The 17,768-nt window shown below is 59.3% G+C and overlaps 1 protein-coding gene across 1 annotated transcript in view; it reads right to left on the bottom strand.

Moving 5' to 3' along the window:
- Window positions 1-4,117: 4,117 nt before the first annotated feature.
- LOC135874880 (tumor necrosis factor receptor superfamily member 16-like) overlaps window positions 4,118-17,768 on the bottom strand; it is a 44,556-nt gene continuing 30,905 nt past the window's right edge. The window contains exons 4-6 of the mRNA XM_065399826.1: window positions 10,051-10,267; window positions 6,066-6,211; window positions 4,118-4,422 (exon numbers count right to left, since the gene is read on the bottom strand). Coding sequence (XP_065255898.1) covers window positions 4,118-4,422; window positions 6,066-6,211; window positions 10,051-10,267 — 668 coding nt within the window. The remainder of the gene's footprint in view (window positions 4,423-6,065; window positions 6,212-10,050; window positions 10,268-17,768) is intronic.

Raw genomic sequence — 17,768 nt, 5'->3', positions numbered from 1 at the left:
ACCCGCACCCGGGGGAGGGGCCCCTAGCCCCAACTGCACCCAAGGGAGGCCCCTGATGCCCACCTGGACCTGGGGAGGTACCCGACACCCGCCCTGCACCCAGGGGAGGCCCCTGCCATGGCCCCACCTAGTGGTTATTGTTTATCGCATGCCAGAGCTCAAGGGGACCTCACAGGTACATCTAAAGCCTAGCTCCCGGGGGGGTGGGAGGGGGCGGATGGGGCAGTCAGTGTGCTGAGGGCTGATGGCCGAGCCAGCGTGCGAGGCCCCCAGCAGGGTGTGGCGGGGCTGAGGCGGCCTCACCAGGCTCCTGCCTTTGGGGCCTGAATCTGCGGCATCCCGGCCTGTTCCCAGCCGGCTGCGCCGTAGCTGCCACGCAGTGGGGACGGCAGCACCAGGAGGGAGGCTGGCATGGGGCAGGGCTGTTTGTTGGGGGGAGCTGCCCATGGGGCGCGGGCAGCCAGGGCTTGCTGCCCCCGTTCACGCTCACAAGTGGCTCCCGGTCGGCTCCCCTCTGCACAGCTGGGATGGAGGCGGCTGCAGGGGCCGGGGAAGCAGTGTTTTCAGACTGCCTGGGGGAGGCGCTGCTGGGCAGTGGGGTGCTGGCAAATGGGCAGCAGTTACCATTAGAGCCCAGTGCAACCAGGCCAGGGCACCAGTCTGCTCCTGCAACACCAGGACCATGCCAGTACACCCAAGCAGCTAGTCCCCCTGCCAGCTCCACCTAGAAAGGTGTGTGTGTGTGTGTGTGGGCCTTTACAAAAGCTAAATGCTGGGCCTGTATGGACAAGCAACACCACCTCAGCAAGGGCCATGTGGGTCACTGGCTCAGCCACACCTCCAGGCCATGCACCGTCCCATAGCGCTAAAGCGTTCCCATGGGAGGAGCCTGTCGCTGGTTGGACTAACCCAGGGGGAGGGTGGTGCTGTCATGCTCATGCTTCAGGGCTTAAACCAACTACACCTATTCAGGGTCAGGAGGAAAAGTTCCCTGGGGACAGGTTATTCCATAACTGCCTCCTCCAGGGCTTCATCTGCTGCTGGCCTAGCTGGGCCACTGGTCTGCTCCTACTCACCCACTCCCTTGCCCAAAAGCCCACCTCCCAAAGGCCACAGGTCAACTGATGGCACTTTTAATGCAATTGTTTTTAACACATGAGCATTACACCCATGTCATCAGACACGGCAGCGTCATACACAACGAGAGGGCGAACAGTACAAACCGAGAGCAGGCAGAGACGTCAAGTACAACAACAAAAACCGTCCTAAAACGAAGAAGAAAAAGAAGACGAGCGCGTCGATTACAGGTTAAAGCTGATGTGCGTTCACGTGCTACTTAGTCCTTCCCGAAGGGCCCATTAGACCAGCCCTGCTGCAGCTGATCACGTGTGGTACGGGGTCCCCAAGAGACCACACCCTCCCTGCCCCGAGTCTCCAAAGTATGTAGCAGAGCAATTGAACCGGAAGAGACCATTGGACGCCCAGCATGGATGGTAGCAGGGCTCTCACTAGGGATTGAACCTAGGAGGACCTGCTGCACCAGAGTGGGGCAGCTACTGCTTGAGGTACAGAGGTCTGGCCCCAGCAGGCTATTCCAGTCACCGACTCAGCCAGCCTCTGGCCACGGGCTGAGCCCAGGAAACCGAGTGGGGAACTTGGCGAGCTTTTGGGGCCATGATTGCTGTGGCAGGTGGGTTCCATTTCCCGGCGAGGCGCAGCGCCGCAGACAATCTCCCGCGGCAGTTCAGCACCGCTGGGCTCACGTGGCAACTGTGAGGGACAGACACACTTTGCCAAGCGCTGCAGACCCGGGGGGCGGGAGGGTCAGTTTCATTCCTCCAGTGCAGGGGAGGGGAGAAGGTCTTATTCTAGGGGAGCCGTTTGTGGAGACTGGGCTGACCACAGGCCTCCGTCAGCGATGGTAGATCTGCACCCAGCTGGCCCATGGGCAGGGGGGCAATCAGTTCCTTCCTTCTGCTGAGCCGAAACGGCCCAGCTCGGCGCGCACCCGTGGCGCTGGCGGCCGCTCCAGCTGGCCGGGCTGAGGCTGCAGGGGTTGGCGCAAGGGGGCGGCGTGCCAAGCAGTGCTGCACAGGGCAGTCCCAGAGCAGAGTTCGGTCCACAGGCAGGTGGGCGGAGACCCGCCGGGGGCAGGCATTCTGTGGGGGAGGGCACGCGGCACGACATTGGCACCTTGGGGGAAATGCCAAACTGCAACGGCCTGTGCCTAGCGCCAGGCTCAGCTAGCGCTTCCCAGCATCGGGGGGCCTGAATCCCGTGTGTGTGTGTGTGGGGGGGGAAATCACCAGCAGTGCTGTATGGGGGCAGCAGGGCCAAACGAGCGGCTGGCTGGTTTCCCCCACCCCCGTTCCCTCTCTGGCTGAAGGGGGGTTGCTCGGTCACTTGGAAGTCCCCATATGACACTGGACCAATCCCCGCCAGCAACTGGGCCCAAGGGCAAAGGGCCGAACCCCTACAAGGGCTACAGGCAACGTCCATGAGGCCCCAGCCCTAGGGCGGCACCCTAAAGGATTCTGGGAACCGTCCTTAGTGAGCAAGCCCTAGACATGGAGAGAGAGGATGGGGAGGGGGGTGTTAGCTGAGGGGGAGCGGACTGGCTGCAAGGGGGGGTACAGTCTGAAAACCGACTCCCACCCTCAAACAAACCAGCCGGTGGGGAGGAAACGCTGAGTCAGGGACTGGTCCTTGGAGCCAGGAGGGCCCCGATTCAGTCCCTGCCTGGCACAGGCGTTTCGCTGCGCGTAGTGGGGGGTGGGGGCAGACACGGTTTGGGGATGGTGCAGTGAGTTGTGGGGGGAGGCGCTGGCTGGGGGTGGTGCCGGGCCTGGGCTGGAGGGGTGACAGAGGAGGGCGGTAGAATGGGTTAGACAGCAGTGCCCTACGCCCGTGCCCGGTGATTGGTCCCTTCACCCCCTGGCCTGGGGGGCCGGAGTCCACCTGGGGAGGGCGAATGGCTTGGCCCTGGCAGGTCTGGGTCCACAGGCTGCCGTATGGCTGAGGGCTCTTCCAGAGGGCGCACAGGGAAGGGGAAAGCCCATGGTTAGTCCCCAAGGGTTACAATGGCCACGTGACGGAAGGAAACCACACAACAAGGCCAGCCGGGATCCCCAGACAGGGCGGGCACGGGGACGGAGTCAAAGGGGCAGAGAACCCGTCCCCCCAAACGCTCCTCCCTCTCCAGCCATGCCAGCCGCTCTCCCTGCCAGGCAGTAGGGCATCACCCACCAACTCACCTCGGGGGCTGGCTCTCTCCCAAGCCCATGGTCAAGCGGGGAGAGGACCCAGAGCCTTCGGCTCCAGAATCCCAGGTCTCGTCCATTGGCGCTAAAGAACCTGCCCTAGTATTAAGGCACAGCTCCCCTGCTGACACAGCGCGTGGCACCCGCAGGCCCGGTCGCCGCCGGTAGGGACGGCGCGGGGCGCCCGCAGGCCCGGTCGCCGCCGGTAGGGACGGCGCGGGGCGCCCGCAGGCCCGGTCGCCGCCGGTAGGGGACGGCGCGGGGCGCCCGCAGGCCCGGTCGCCGCCGGTAGGGACGGCGCGTGGCGCCCGCAGGCCCGGTCGCCGCCGGTAGGGGACGGCGCGTGGCGCCCGCAGGCCCGGTCGCCGCCGGTAGGGGACGGCGCGGGGCGCCCGCAGGCCCGGTCGCCGCCGGTAGGGACGGCGCGTGGCGCCCGCAGGCCCGGTCGCCGCCGGTAGGGACGGCGCGGGGCGCCCGCAGGCCCGGTCGCCGCCGGTAGGGACGGCGTGGGGCGCCCGCAGGCCCGGTCGCCGCCGGTAGGGGACGGCGCGGGGCGCCCGCAGGCCCGGTCGCCGCCGGTAGGGACGGCGTGTGGCGCCCGCAGGCCCGGTCGCCGCCAGTAGGAGACGGTGGGCTCATGCGCCAGTCACATCATGGTGCTGCACCTTGTCCTGCCAAAGGCCGCTGCTCTGTGGCTTTTTTGTTTGTTTTGTTGCTTTTCTTTTTTTTTTTTAAGTTCCCTTATCATTAACAAAATTTGTTCCCCTCCCCCCTTTTCTTTTTTTGTTGCCATTTAAAACTCCTAGCGAGTCCCGTTCTCGCGGGGTGCGCGTCCCCCTGCTGGCTTGCCCGTGCCATTACACCACCGAGCTGGCTTCAGCTGGGCCGGTCAAGTTCTCCACCACGTCCGGCCGCTCGATGCCGGCCAGGGCTGCGCACAGGGCCTCCAGCGTGGCCCCCTCTTTGGCGGCCCAGTCGGAGAGGAGGGTGTGGGCGGGGGCTTCGCCCCGGCCGAAGGTGTCGATGGCCTCTTCCTCGTAGCCCAGCTGGCTGGCCAGGCAGCGCCAGTCCTTGCCGTGGCTGGAGCTCTCCAGCAGCTGCTCCACCTCCTCCTGCTTGTGGGGTGGCAGGGCGCTGTACAGCCGGGGCTCAGCCCTGTGTGCTGTGAAGGGACAGGCAGAGAGAGAGAGTCAGAGCCGGGACCCGTGAGTGGGCTGGTGTTACCCTGCATCCCTACCCAAGCGCTGCTGAAAGAGAAGCCACCGCTCTCCTGTCCCAGTCACCGCCCCAGCAGGTCACAGCACAACATGCCCCTGGGGTTGTGGCTGATGGGCTAAGCTGAGCAGTGCTTGGCTACGAGACCTCCTGGTGCTAGAGGAAGCGGTCCTGGTGAATCAGTGCACACCCCTCCCCTTGAGTCACCCTGGATGCCAAAGGGGGCCATGTCTCTGGGCTGAGTCACAAAACAGAGCCTGTCCCACGTTCGGCATTAAAGCCGCCTTTCCCGGAGTGCTTTAGGAAGCAACAGGGACACGCGCCCTGCTGTTCTGGCTCTGGGAAGCTGGACACCGACCCTTTCCAGTGGGGGGAAGCTGCCATTTCTACCCCTCCAGAGATGCAAGATGACAGCCCTTAAACCTGTCATTGGTCCAGGCTTGATATCGGCCAGCCAAGGCCTCCTTCAGAGATCATTCAGGATGGGGAGGGATCCCACCGTTTGGGGGAAAGCAGGAAATGTTTCTCAGGTGAGCTGCTTACTGTTGATGGCCAATTTATAACCATTTGTTCTTGTGCCCACCCTGGTGCTTAACTTAACTAACCATAATAGGTGTGGTTTCCCTTTAAGGAACTAGGCCCCGATCCTGCCACATGTCAGAGCACTGAGCACCTTGCTGCGGCCGGCTGGCTGGAGCAGGTCCCCAGGGTGAGAAAGCCAGAGAGGCTGGAATCTTTAGCCACTGGGGGGCTCCAAAAAGAGCCACTCGAACCCATTAGCCACCCAAATAAGCACCAGGCCCGGTTCCATTCCTGGTCTGCGTCCCTGTCGTCATCCCACAGCGCCCTCTCTGGCTGATTTATGCAGCAGCACCAGCCAGTCCCTACTTTGTCATCCTCACCTGGAGAGATGGTGGCCCCAGCCCAAGGATATACAGTGGGAGGGGACCCTCAGGGGGCCCATAAGGGCATCTATCAGGCAGCCCACTTTGCCACAGCAGCCACCCCATCTGCAATGGCCTGGTCCCAGCCTCCCTCATGGGCGGACTGTAGATCAAATGCTGCTTCTGTCGTTTGCTCCCCAGGGGATATTTTCAGCTGTGGGGGACCTAGAAATTGCTAAGGCCCAGACTTCCTGGGGGGACCTGGAAACGGGTCCATCATACTCCCTGGGGGACACAGAAACCACCAATGCCCACATCCCTGGGGGAACATAGAAACCACCAATACCCATATCCCTGGGGGAACATAGAAACCACCAATACCCACATCCCTGGGGGAACATAGAAACCACCAATGCCCACATCCCTGGGGGAACATAGAAACCACCAATACCCATATCCTTGGGGGACACAGAAACCACCAATGCCCACATCCCTGGGGGAACATAGAAACCACCAATGCCCATATCCCTGGGGGAACATAGAAACCGCCAATGCTCACACTCCTTGGGGGAACCCAGAAACCGCCAAGGCCCCTAGTCTCAAGGGACTGGAAGCTACCAACAACGCCTATGCGGGGAAGAGGCACCCTCCCTGGGGTGGGGTGGGGTGTGTGGCCCTGCTGAGGCGGCGGCTGAGAGGCCCTTACCCTTGTTGAGCGGGTGGTGCTCCTGCAGGCTGTGTGTGTCGAGGAAGACGCCGCTGTCGCTGTGAAGCTTTTCGCCCTCGGGGGAGGCCCCCAGCTCCCCAGCCCTGGCTTTGGCCAGCTGCTTCTTCTGCTTGCAGGTGTTCCAGCTGCAGCGGGGGAAGGGGGAGAGCGGCTGGGCTCAGTAACGTACTAGCAGTGGGAGGGGGGATCCTTGTATGCACACGTGCCCCCTTCACACCCCCAGAGTTTAGCAGCATCTCAGCTGAGCGCCTGCACTTGAAGGACCCTGTTGAAACACCTAGCTCTCCCCCCCCCCGCCCCCCGAGCGCAGGGTTTTATCCGGCCCAGCCCTGTGCCCGCAGCCTCGGCAGGGAAGGGCTTTCGGGCTCAGCCGCGCTCTTTCTCAGGGGGCTCCATGTACACCTCTACCCCGCTATAACGCAACCCGATAGAACACGAATTCGGATATAACGCGGTAAAGCAGCGCTCCGGGGGGGCGGGGCTGCGCACTCCGGCGGATCAAAGCAAGTTCGATATAACGCGGTTTCACCTATAACGCGGTAAGATTTCTTGGCTCCCGAGGACAGCGTTATATCGAGGTAGAGGTGTACCAGGATAATTCCTTCCCCCCCCCCCCCCCGGTTCCCTGCAGACCCCTGGCACAGATAGCTCAGCCGGGGCTGGCTGCGGGAGAAACGTCAGGCTGACCGGAGGGAGGTGGGGGGTCCTCCTGCCATCTCTGTCTCTCTGCCCCTAGCCAGCCTCCACTTCTTTCACCCTCCCTCTCCGGCTTCCCTCCGCCTCCCTCGCTCCATCCCTTTCTCCAGTGCCGCCCCCATCCTCCCCACCTATGCACGGAGGAGCCCGGTTTGCAAACAGCTTCATGCACCTTGCACCCCTCCCTCCTGTCCCCAGCCAGAGAGCTGGAGCAAATGCCCGTGTTTAGTGCTAGTCCTGTAGCGCCGGTCTGTGCACGGGAGCATATGTCTAGTGCAACAGGGAGAGCATTGGTGAAAGGTCTCATAGGGTACGAGGAGGCCGCACCGGGTCCGGTCCTGGGACTCGGAACACCTGGGTTCTATCCCCTCCCCCACCCTGTGTGTGTTTAGGCCCTACACTATCGTGGGTGGGGCTGTCTCTGACCATGTGTGTACCGCCCTCCCGGTAGCGCCTAGGGCTGGCGGACGGGCTCTGGGCCCCACTGCGCCAGGTGCTGTACACGCAGGACAAAAAGACGCTCCCCGCCCCATAGAGCTCAGAATCGAACCAGGGTCCTACGCTCGGCTGGAACCGGATGCTGCTGTGCTACAGACAGCCATAGGCAGCCAGGGTCCGATCCTGGGAGGTGCTGCCCACCCCTGCCCTCCCGGATGGCATTAGCAGGAGGTCAGACATTCAGCAGCTCCCAGGACTGGCCCCCAGCGAGTGACCAGGCACCCGCTAAACAGAGAGGAGAACAGGAGGTGCAAGGCAGCAGGCAGCAAGGGGGGGGATATATCTAGGCAGCGGCAGAGAGGGGCGAGCGGCGGAGAGGTGACTGAGTGACTGTGAGGAGCGTACAGGCCTGATCTGTACATGTCCTTAGCCTGCCAGCTGTTTGGGGCAGGGACCGTGTGTTGGGTCTGTGTTTGTACAGCACCTGGCACTATGGGGTCCTGGCCCAGGTCTGGGGGGCCTACATATATACTGCTCCGGCTGAGTCCGGCATCGGAACGTGGCCCTTGGTGCTCAAGTGACTTGCCCAAGGTCACCCAGAGCTTGAAGCAGAGCTGGGAATTGGACTCGGATCTGCTGCATCCCAGCCCGGTGCTTTAGCCGACAAATGCGGGCAGAGCCACAGTCCTCCGTGGGCTGCCCAGCGAATACAAGCGGTGCAAATCACCACCGGCCCCAGTGCTCACAGCAGGCTCTGCGGGTCTGTACTCAGGGGTGATCCTCACATCTGGGGGGGAAGGAATCGGTCGAGTGAATACTCTCTGACTCATCACGTAGAGGGAGGCTTGGGGAAAGGAAGCTGGGGTGAGCGAGGAGACAGAGGGGTCTATGAACTATATAGCAGAAGAAGGGACGGGGGGTCTATGATCTATATGGCAGGAGGAGGGATGGGGGTCTATGATCTATAAGGGAGGAGGAGGGACGGGGTCTATGATCTATATGGGAGGAGGAGGGATGGGGGGGTCTATGATCTATAAGGGAGGAGGAGGGATGGGTGGGTCTATGATCTATATGGCAGGAGGAGGGATGGGTGGGTCTATGATCTATAAGGGAGGAGGAGGGACGGGAGGTCTATGATCTATATGGGAGGAGGAGGGATGGGGGGGTCTATGATCTATATGGCAGGAGGAGGGACCCACTCGGCTCTGGAGTCTCTCAATGTGAGTGGAATATAAAGAATGTAAACAAGCGGGAAGGGGAGCAGGGCGGCTCGAACACCAGGGAGGGAAATAAATCCCCAAACACAGGCACAAAGCGAGCCGGGCGGGGGTTGGCTTTGCACTTCCCAACAGAACAGCCAGCAGTTTGAAATCCTTTCAGCAGGGGTCCCATTAATCTACCGCCCACTCCTCCGGTCTCCCCAGCAGAGGCCGGATACAGAGGCAGAGAAGGATCTAATCCCGCGCCCCAAACGAGGTTTAATCCTATTCAGCCGCTGGGCCCCAGCAGTGCGCCCGACACAGTGGGGGACACGGCCCCTTCCGTGGGCCGGCCCTGCCCCGAAGGGAATAACGACGCTCCGCCCGTCTGGTGCCCCGGCTGAACACCTGTGCGCCCAGCGGGCGGGCCATGGGGACTGGAGGGCAAATCCCTCCTTCCGGAACGGGCTGTGACTGAGTCATCGCTGGCTGTGCTGCACCCACAATGGACTTGGCCCAGCAGCCTCAATGCAGCTGCACCCAGGATCCACTTGGCCCACTGAGTCCAGCCAAACCCTCCTAATACTTCGTGCCTTCCATCTTCATAGCGCCTTACAAACACCCCCTAGTTTATCACTGCGCCCCGCCAGCCCCTGCATGGTAGGAGGTACCTCCAGATCCCAGCCAGGGAAAGCAAGGCAGAGAAGGGCTACAGGACACACCCAAGGTCACAGAGGCAGTCAGTGTCAGAGCCTGGATTAGAAACCCAGGAGTTTCCAGCTCCCAGTCCTGTGCTGAGCCCCTAGACATTAAACTTTCTTCTCCTTCCTGCCATAGGACAAGCCCTGCCCTTGGCTGGATGTCCCTCCTATTGCTTTCATACAGTATGTTTTTTCAAAGCCCAGGGAGCTCACATGTGAAGGGGAAGCATGGTCAAGCGGTTAGCTCACAGGTCTGGGAGTCAGGACTCCTGAGTTCTCCTCCTGGCTGTGCCACTGACTTGCTGCGTGACCTGGGACTAATTACGTCACCTCTCCGTGCCTCGGTTTCCCCATCTGTGACATGGGGATAATGATACTTCTCTGCCTCCTAGGGGTGAGTGGGAGGCATACTGCATCGGTGAGAGGAGCACTCGGATGCAAAGCGCAGGAGGAGATGAACGTCCATACCACGAGGGATGGGCAAAGCGGGACAGATCCCGGTGCTCACAGAAAGGGGCCTAAGCCAAATCTGAACTTCCCCAGAGTGTCAGGGGGTTCGGTATTCTGGTTCCGGCCCGTTACAGCACCAGGGTCAGATGGGAACGTCCCCAGAGCTCAGGGTTTGGAGCTGGTGTCCTCGTTTGGGCCCAGGTCCGGCAGGACCCAAAGGGCTTTACCAGGCACCAACAGGGTAAGACATGTGGAAGGTCCCCCCAGGAGGGGGAACAGCCGGCCAGGAGTGGGGGTCAGTTAGCTCAGGAGGGCAGCCCAGTCAGCGTGGCTGTGGAGAGCACTTGGTTTGCTGGCTGGTGCCCTGCATGGGAGCCGGCCTATGCTGAGGGGCACCATTCCTGGTGTCCCCCCTGCGGTGATTCTCCCGGCACCCCCTCCCCTGAGCTGAAGCAGCCCCATGAGCGAGGCCACACGTACCATTTGAAAGCCACGTAGGCCAGGAGCCCCACCACCACCGCGGCCAGGATAGAGCAGTAGACGGGGATGATGTTCTTGCTGTTGTCTGGCAGCGGCGGGAGGAACTCGGAGGAGTTATTGGGGGAGGCGCTGCCCTCTGACTCAGACAGCGGAGGCTTCTTGGGGTGCTCCTTGCGGGGGTCCCCATCCGTGCGCTTCAGGATCTGCAGCTCTCTGTCTGCAAGCAAACACAGCCAACAACACGAGATGCTTAAAAGAGAGAGAGAGAGACAGCCCCGGGCTTACCCCTCGCTCCCCAGGCACCTCCATTTTGGGGGCCTCGTGGGCGACACTTTCCCAAATCAGCAGCCAGGGCCGTTCCCCACGGTGCCTCAGTTTTCTCCCCTCTGGTGGAACGTTTTCCATCAAACCTTTTTTTCAGCAAAAAATGGCTTTTTTTTTTAGCACAACAGAAATAAATTTTTCAGGCAAAAGTTCCGTTTTCATTAAAGATCTTCCAGTTTGCCTTAAAACCGCTTCAACGTTGATTTTTTTTTCTTCAGTTTTCAGCAACCAAAAGCCGACTTTTGAGGGGTTTAAACTGAAAACAGTTTAATTCTGGGGCCGTCAGAAACCAATACATGAGGGGGGAGGGGGAGGCAGTTTGACAAAAACTCAAAAATGTTCAACAGCAATATTTGACAAAAAATGAAAAAAAAAAAAAAGGTTTTTCGTCAGAACTTTTTGCTGGGGGAGGGTAGGGAAAGGCCGACTAAAGGAGCGCTGAGAGAATATCTGCCTCCCAAGTGGGTTTTGTGGGTTACTAGATGTTTGTAAAGAACTAGCCCGTCATACGGTAAGCGGATGGCTAAAGATAGTCTTGTGGTGAGCTGTACGGAAGTGGTGGATTACTACGAGGAGGGGGGAGGGATAGCTCAGTGGTTTGAGCATTGGCCTGCTAAACCTAGGGTTGTGAGTTTAATCCTTAAGGGGGCCATTTAGGGATCTGGGATGAAAATCTGTCTGGGGATTGGTCCTGCTTCGAGCAGGGAGTTGGACTAGATAACCTCCTGAGGTCCCTTCCAACCCTGATATTCTGTGAAAAGTGACTTGTCCAGAGCAGCATTTTTCACACTTTGGGTCGCGACCCAGTACTGGGAATGGAAGACACTGGGTCGCGGCAGCTCTGGGCAGCACCGCCGACTGGGCCGTTAAAAGTCCCATTGGCACTGCTGCCCGGCTAAGGCAGGCTAGTCCCTACCTGTTCTGACGCCCCGGAAGCGGCCAGCAGCAGGTCCAGCTTCTAGGCGGGGGTCACGGGGCTCCGTGCGCTGTCCCGCCCTGAGCACCGGCTCCGTATTGGGGGCGGGGGCAGTGCCGGCAGGTGAGAGCTGTGCGGAGCTGCTTGCGCGCCTCCACCTAGGAGCCGGACCTACTGCTGGCCGCTTCCCGGGCGCAGCGCAGTCTGCGGTGCCAGGACAGGCGGGAAGCCTGCCTTAGCACCCCCGCTGCGCCGCTGACCAGGAATAGCCCGAGGTAAGTCCGCGCCCCAATCCCCTGCCCCAGCCCTGAGCCCCCCAAACCCAGAGCCCCTTCCTGCACCCCAAACCCCTCATCCCCGGCCCTACCCAGCCCAGAGCCATGACCCCTTCCCGCACCCCAACCCCCTGCCCCAGCCGAGCCCACTCCCACACCCCAAACCCCTCATTCCCAGCTCTGTTGGGTCATGGACATCAACAATTTTCTTCAACTGGGTCCCCAGAAAAAAAGTTTGAAAACCACTGGTCTAGAGTGATTTTCATTCCAAAGGGTGCAAAGTGCTGTTTGGATGAAAGGTCCGACTCTCTTCTCACTTATACTGGCATAAATCAGGAGTAACTGCTAACTAAGTCAGAGTTATGCTCACGTAAAACTGGTGTGAAAGGACAACTGGGCCCTCTACAGTACAGGAATCACTTTGCCCTCCAGTGACATGCAGCTCACAGCCCCGCACTACACAGCAGTTTAGGACGGGGTGAAGAAGACTCCATTGACGCTGCAGGGAGACTTTATGCAGGATGTAATGCCCCAAGGTGGGCCTTGGCCTGGGGGGCATGCCCTGGTCTAAGAAGAGCTCGGTGTCACTCGAAAGCTGGTCTCTTTCACCAACGGGAGTTGGGCCAATAAAAGAGATGACCTCTCCCACCTCGTCTCGCTAATATCCTGGGGCCGACATGGCTACCCCAACACCGCCAACATGAGGATGGGGGGGGCAATCGAAACAGACAAGCCAGAGTTATCCTCCCCATTTTGCGGATGGGAAACCGAGGCAGGGAGCGGTTAAGTGATTTGCCCAAGGCCATACAGGGAGTGATGGGCAGAGCTGGCAACTGAATACAGCTCTCCTGTGTCCCTCGTCTAGTGCCTGAACCACAAGAGCTGCCTCCTTCTTGCTAAAAGTTCCCCCCACCGGCTACCATCGGAGGCAGAAATAACCCAGGTAGCTGGCCCAGCACAGCGTCGGGGAGGGGGCAACCCTTCTTCTAGAGAAGCCTGAAGGTCTGATCCTTCCCGGGATGGCAGCCGTCCATCTGCCCCCTGCTGAACGTGTGACGGCTCCAGCAAGCCGGTGCCCTGATCTCATTCTCCGGACACGGCAGGAGCCGAAGGCCCAGGCAGCCGATAATGAAAGAGACCAAAGTGGGGCTGCATTCTCTCTGCGAGGCCCTCAGCTCTGGGGCTTGAAAACCAACCCTGCCGCTCCCCTTCTCCATCCTCCCCGTCTGGCCCAGCTAGACCCACGCCCCCTCCCCCCGCCTCCCGCCCCCTTGCACGGCTACATCAAAGTCTCCAAAATAGGCTGCGGCTGGGGATTGCTCCAGTGCCCGCGAGGAGCATCTGGTCTGTCTGCTGGAAAGTGATGACAAGTTACGGGCGGGGGAGGGATGGGGGGAGAGGCCTCCTCTATGGAGGAACAGCTGGAGAGGGAACAGCTGGCAGGGTCCCTCCTGCCTTTGAAGCTGCAAAGTGGGGTGCGTGAACTCGTCCTGCAGCCGCAGCTCCCCTCCTGCTTCACCCCCGAATGGAGCCGGCCGCCCCCGAAGGGCAGGGAGCGTGGCCAGCGGGAGGCTGGCTGAACTCGCGAGCTGGCAGTGAGCTAGCCTTTTCCAGCAGGCCCCTTCCCCGGCTGCAGGGTCTGAGCTCAGCTGGTGCAAGGCAGGCTCCAGAGAATTTCAATCAGATTTGCTCTGCGTCCGGTTTCGTGGGTGATTCAGGGGAGCCCTCCGCAGAGCCGTCTTGCCCAGACGGTCTAATCCTTGCAGGTCCCCTGGAACTCTAGGGAGGTTTAAGCTCCAACGGAGGATGTGAAGTCACCAGCTTTTCTTGGTACCCTGGACCTGGACCCCTTGCTGCTTGGGGGAAGTTCTCCTCCAAACAGGAGTGGGTGGGTGAGGTTCTGTGACCTGCGATGTGCAGGAGGTCAGACTAGATGATCCCTTCTGACCTTAAAGTCTATGCGTCTATAAAGCAGGGGGCAAGGTACAAGCGCGTGGGGGAGTTTGAGGAGGGACTGGGCTCTGGAATTGTTGTCTTGGGTCCCTCTCTAACCTCAAGAGCCTCCAGCTGCGATAGCTCAAGCAGAGATGAAAGTGGCATGTAAGTGTGAGCGTGTGTGCGTGAGAATGGCGTGTTGGTGTGTGAAAGCTCTGGGTGGCTGGGACATTTCTGGCTATGTATGGACAGCATCTGGCACAGTAGGGCCCTGATCAGGGCCGGCGTGGGTTAATGAGATCATAAGAGGAAGTGCCTCATTTTCCATTGCTTGTGTCATCGGTGCAGAGTAGGAAGTGGATGCTAAGAACGACCGGCTGGACATTTTTTCTGAAACATTTCCATTGGAAGATGTCATTTCAATTAAACTGATTTTGTGGGTGTGCAAAACTATCACTTTCGATGCAATTTCATTTAAAAATGGAAAAAAGCTGTGCTGAGAAAATATCAAGATGAGATTTTTGGAAGACAAAGTTTTGAATTTTCATTTCGAAATTTATTCTGAGGTTTGACAAATTTTTAAATGTTAAAAAAGGTCAAAATCCAAATGAAATCTTTCGAACTCATCGAAACAAAATATTTCGAGTGCAGCCAGGCTGACGTTTTCCGCAGAACATCGTTTCACAGAAGTGTTTAAAGCGGCGGCTTTTCGTCCCAATGTCAAAGCTCACATTTTTTTTGCAAGACAGAAAAGCCATTTTCGGACCAGTTCGAACGCTAGGCTGACCTGATGGTGCGTGACGCCCGCGCTACACAGCCTCACGCCCTCCTATGGCGGTTGTGTGTGCGTGTGGGTCAGTGCGTGGTGTGAACGCACCTGGAGTGTGTATCAGGCAGCCAGAACTCGCTCAGTCACGCGTAAACCAACCGAAGGGCTGGGCTCATGTTCCATGCAAAGACCAGAGGCAGCTGCTACATTCCCTTAACGGTAACACTAGGAATACGGTATGAGCAGAGAAGGGGGAAGCTGCATGGTTCTATCTGAAACCCCCACAAACCCAGGCAGATGAGGGCTGTCTAGCTAACACTCACCCACTGTGCAGTATAACCCCCCCCCCCCCAAACACACACACACACACACTCCCTTACGCAGCTGTGCTCTCCACTGGCCTACCCATCCCAGGGGACTCACAGACCCAGTGGGCCCAGCCTGAGGATTCATTTCCCGGAGTCCTTGTGAGACGGGCGGATGAATTTGAGCAGGTGGGAAGCGCTGGCAGCGCACAGATTCCCTCTGCGAATCAGAGAAGGCGTTTCCCATTTAAGGAGCCAGGAGGACCAGTGGGAAGGGTAAGCGGTTAGGATGCAAGTGGCTAGCAGTGAGACACGTATGGCCCAGCTTGCTGGGCCCGGCTGCTAAGAAAAACTCGTTTGTACGTTTGTATCACTAATGCCCATCTCTGAACGCCGTGGGCAACCCCCCCGCTAGGAAGGGGCTAACGACTCCTGCTGTTCCCTGTGGGGTTGGGGGAATCTAGGCACTGCCATACAGGATCAGAGCAGTATCCACTCACTGACAGCTGCTTCAGAGGCAGGTGTGTGAATCTCTGCAGTGGGCAGTTCTGGGATGACTTGCCCTAGGGGAAAGGTGCCTCTTAGCTTCTGTTAGACAGCAATTGGCTTAAGCCCTGAAGTATTAGGGTTTTTTCCCTTCCAAAGCCCTTGGGTGTTTTAAATCCCTACTACTATAACTCTGGAGGTTCCTCTCCTCCATAAAAATGTCTCCAGTCCCTTCCGGAACCCTACTAAGCTCTTGCCCTTAGTGATCTCCTGTGGCCATGAGTTCCACAGGCCATTCCTCCCTCCACCCACCCTTGAATTCCCAAAGCATTCCTGGGGGTGGCTTACTAACCAGAAGGGCATTAAGGATCTGCCCCTATGGAGCCCCGTTATGGTTGGGCCAAAAAACGGTGTTTCTAGGCTCACAGAGGCTGGTCAGTAGACCTCCCAGAAGATCTCCAGCAAAACCAAGGAAGAGAAGAATTGATGTTTCGGATATTTCTCAGGATAAAACAATGGCAGAACACAAAGCAACCTCCCTCCACCCAGAATAACCTTTCAGGCCGTCTTCCTCCATCGTACGAGTGAAAAAAGGCCCAAGCCTGATGTTTTCAGTATCCTTTGCAGGTCACCTTTCACCCTGTCACGCCCTGGACAGCTCCCATTTCTCCAAGCGGCGTTCATTCCAGCTATGGCTCTGCAAGCCTGCACGCCGTCCTGCCAACCTGCCTCGTCCTCCCCTCCCTCCCGCCAGCCCCTCTCATTCAAACCGACAGGCGCATATGAGTTTGGTCTTTTCTACCCCTGTGCGGTGTGGTGTTTGGGGGGAGGGGGAGGACTTTAATTATCTACTAACTAGAAAAGGACAAGCATTGTCATTTCAGAGGTCAGAGGTTGTGACCCTTCCCCTCCCAGGGGCTCGGCTCCTCCCAGGTTGACCATGTTCCAGAATTCAAGAGAAACTGGAGATGAAAAAGCTTTCTTAAGCCACTGACAATATCTGAGCCCAGGAGCCGCCCAGTCCGTTTTCCAGGTGTTTAATCCAGGCTAGTGTAAAGGAAGGGGACCCCTCCACGGGCTCAGAATACGTCTACACTAGACCTGGAAGGCGCAATGTCCCGCTCCGCTAGCTGTACCCGCGTTAGCTCTAGTCGAGTGAGCACGCTAAACTAGCCAGCTAGCCGCAGCAGCGTGAGCTGCCCTGAGCATGTACGAGGCTCTCGGCCAGGCTGGGCTTGGGGTGCTCAGCGCTTTTCATAGCACTGGCTCGATCGGAGCTAGCCTGGGTATTTCTCCTCAAGCTGAAAATGACACGGTGCCGTTCTCTCCGCTGGGACCTTTCCTTCTCGCCTTGATTTCATCCCATCGCTTGTAATTCAACCCATTCGTCCCTCCCTGAAATCCCCCCTCCTCCACCCCCTTCTGAGACACCTGACATCCGCCCCTAAGGCCTGAGCCACTGAAGTCAATGGAAAGATGCCCCCTGATCACAGGTGCGGGAACTAGGGGTGCAGCACCCCCAGGTTTTACGCAGAGCTCCGCTGCCTGCACCCGGGGCTCCGTTGCTACCCCTGCCCTCCGGGGTCCCGGCTGTCCCCAGTGCCTGTCCCCAGTCTCGGCCCCCTTACCCCTGTCCGTGTCCCCTCCCCTCCCCTCCTGGAGACTCAGCCCTGCTCCTGGACCCAGCTCTGGGGGGAAGGGAGGAAGGGGTAAGGGGGAGGCTTTCAGCCCCTGCCCCTGATTGCAATGGATCAGGCATTTAGTGCTGAGCCCTGGGCCTCAGTCCCCCTCCGGCTCTGCACATCTCCAGCATGTCAGTCGCTCTCTGCCAACAACTGAATATGCCGCTGCAGGTATCACCGCAGCAGAGACTCCCTGTGACTCCTGAAGAGCCCTGGGCATAGGCGCCGACTCTGTGGGTGCTCCAGGGCTGGAGCACCCACGGAAAAAAATTGGTGGGTGCTCAGCACCCACCGGCAGCTCCCTGTGGCCCCACCCCCCTGTGCCAGCTCACCTCCGCCTCCTCCGCGAGCGCGCCGCCACGTCCTGCTTCTCCCCCCTCCCTCCCAGCGCTTGCGCCGCGAAACAGCTGATTTGCTGGGCAGGGAGGGAGGGGGGAGGAGGGGGAACGCGGTGCACTGGGGGAAGAGGCAGGGCCGGGGCAGGGATTTGGGGAAGGGGTCCAATAGGGGCAGGGAAGGGGCGGAGTTAGGGCGGGGACTTTGGGGATTGGACCCCAATCCTGCAATGCACAGGGGCTGGGGTTCACTCGCGCAACCTTGGTCATTTCGAGCAGTGTGCAAAGCAGCCACCTCTCCCCTGAGCCCCCATTGCTCTGACAGAAGTTTCTTCTTCCTGATCACGAGCCTACACCTGGAAACATGTGTCCCGGGGCCGCCAATGCACTGCTAGCCCTGGAGGATTGTGGGACATGAAAAGCCATGCCATTCTGATTCCCAACTGGCCTTTCACCCTACACAATTTTAGCAGCCGGCAGCCGCACAATACTTTGCACATACATAGCCCCTGTGAGCCGAAGAGCTCAAAGCACTTTCCTTTCATCCCCATTTCCTAGATTGGGAAACTGAGGCACAGAATGGGTAGGTGACTTCCCGGAGGTCATGCACCAAGGGCCTCATCCAAAAAATCTTTGGATGAGGCCCCAAGTCAGTGGCAGGATCCAGTCCAGGTCTGCTAGAACCACAACC

This window comes from Emys orbicularis, chromosome 2, assembly GCF_028017835.1.
Source record: "Emys orbicularis isolate rEmyOrb1 chromosome 2, rEmyOrb1.hap1, whole genome shotgun sequence".
In the NCBI taxonomy this organism is placed as follows: domain Eukaryota; kingdom Metazoa; phylum Chordata; order Testudines; family Emydidae; genus Emys; species Emys orbicularis.
The sequence above is the reverse complement of the archived record's forward strand: the minus strand, read 5'-3'. Positions and strand labels throughout refer to the sequence as shown.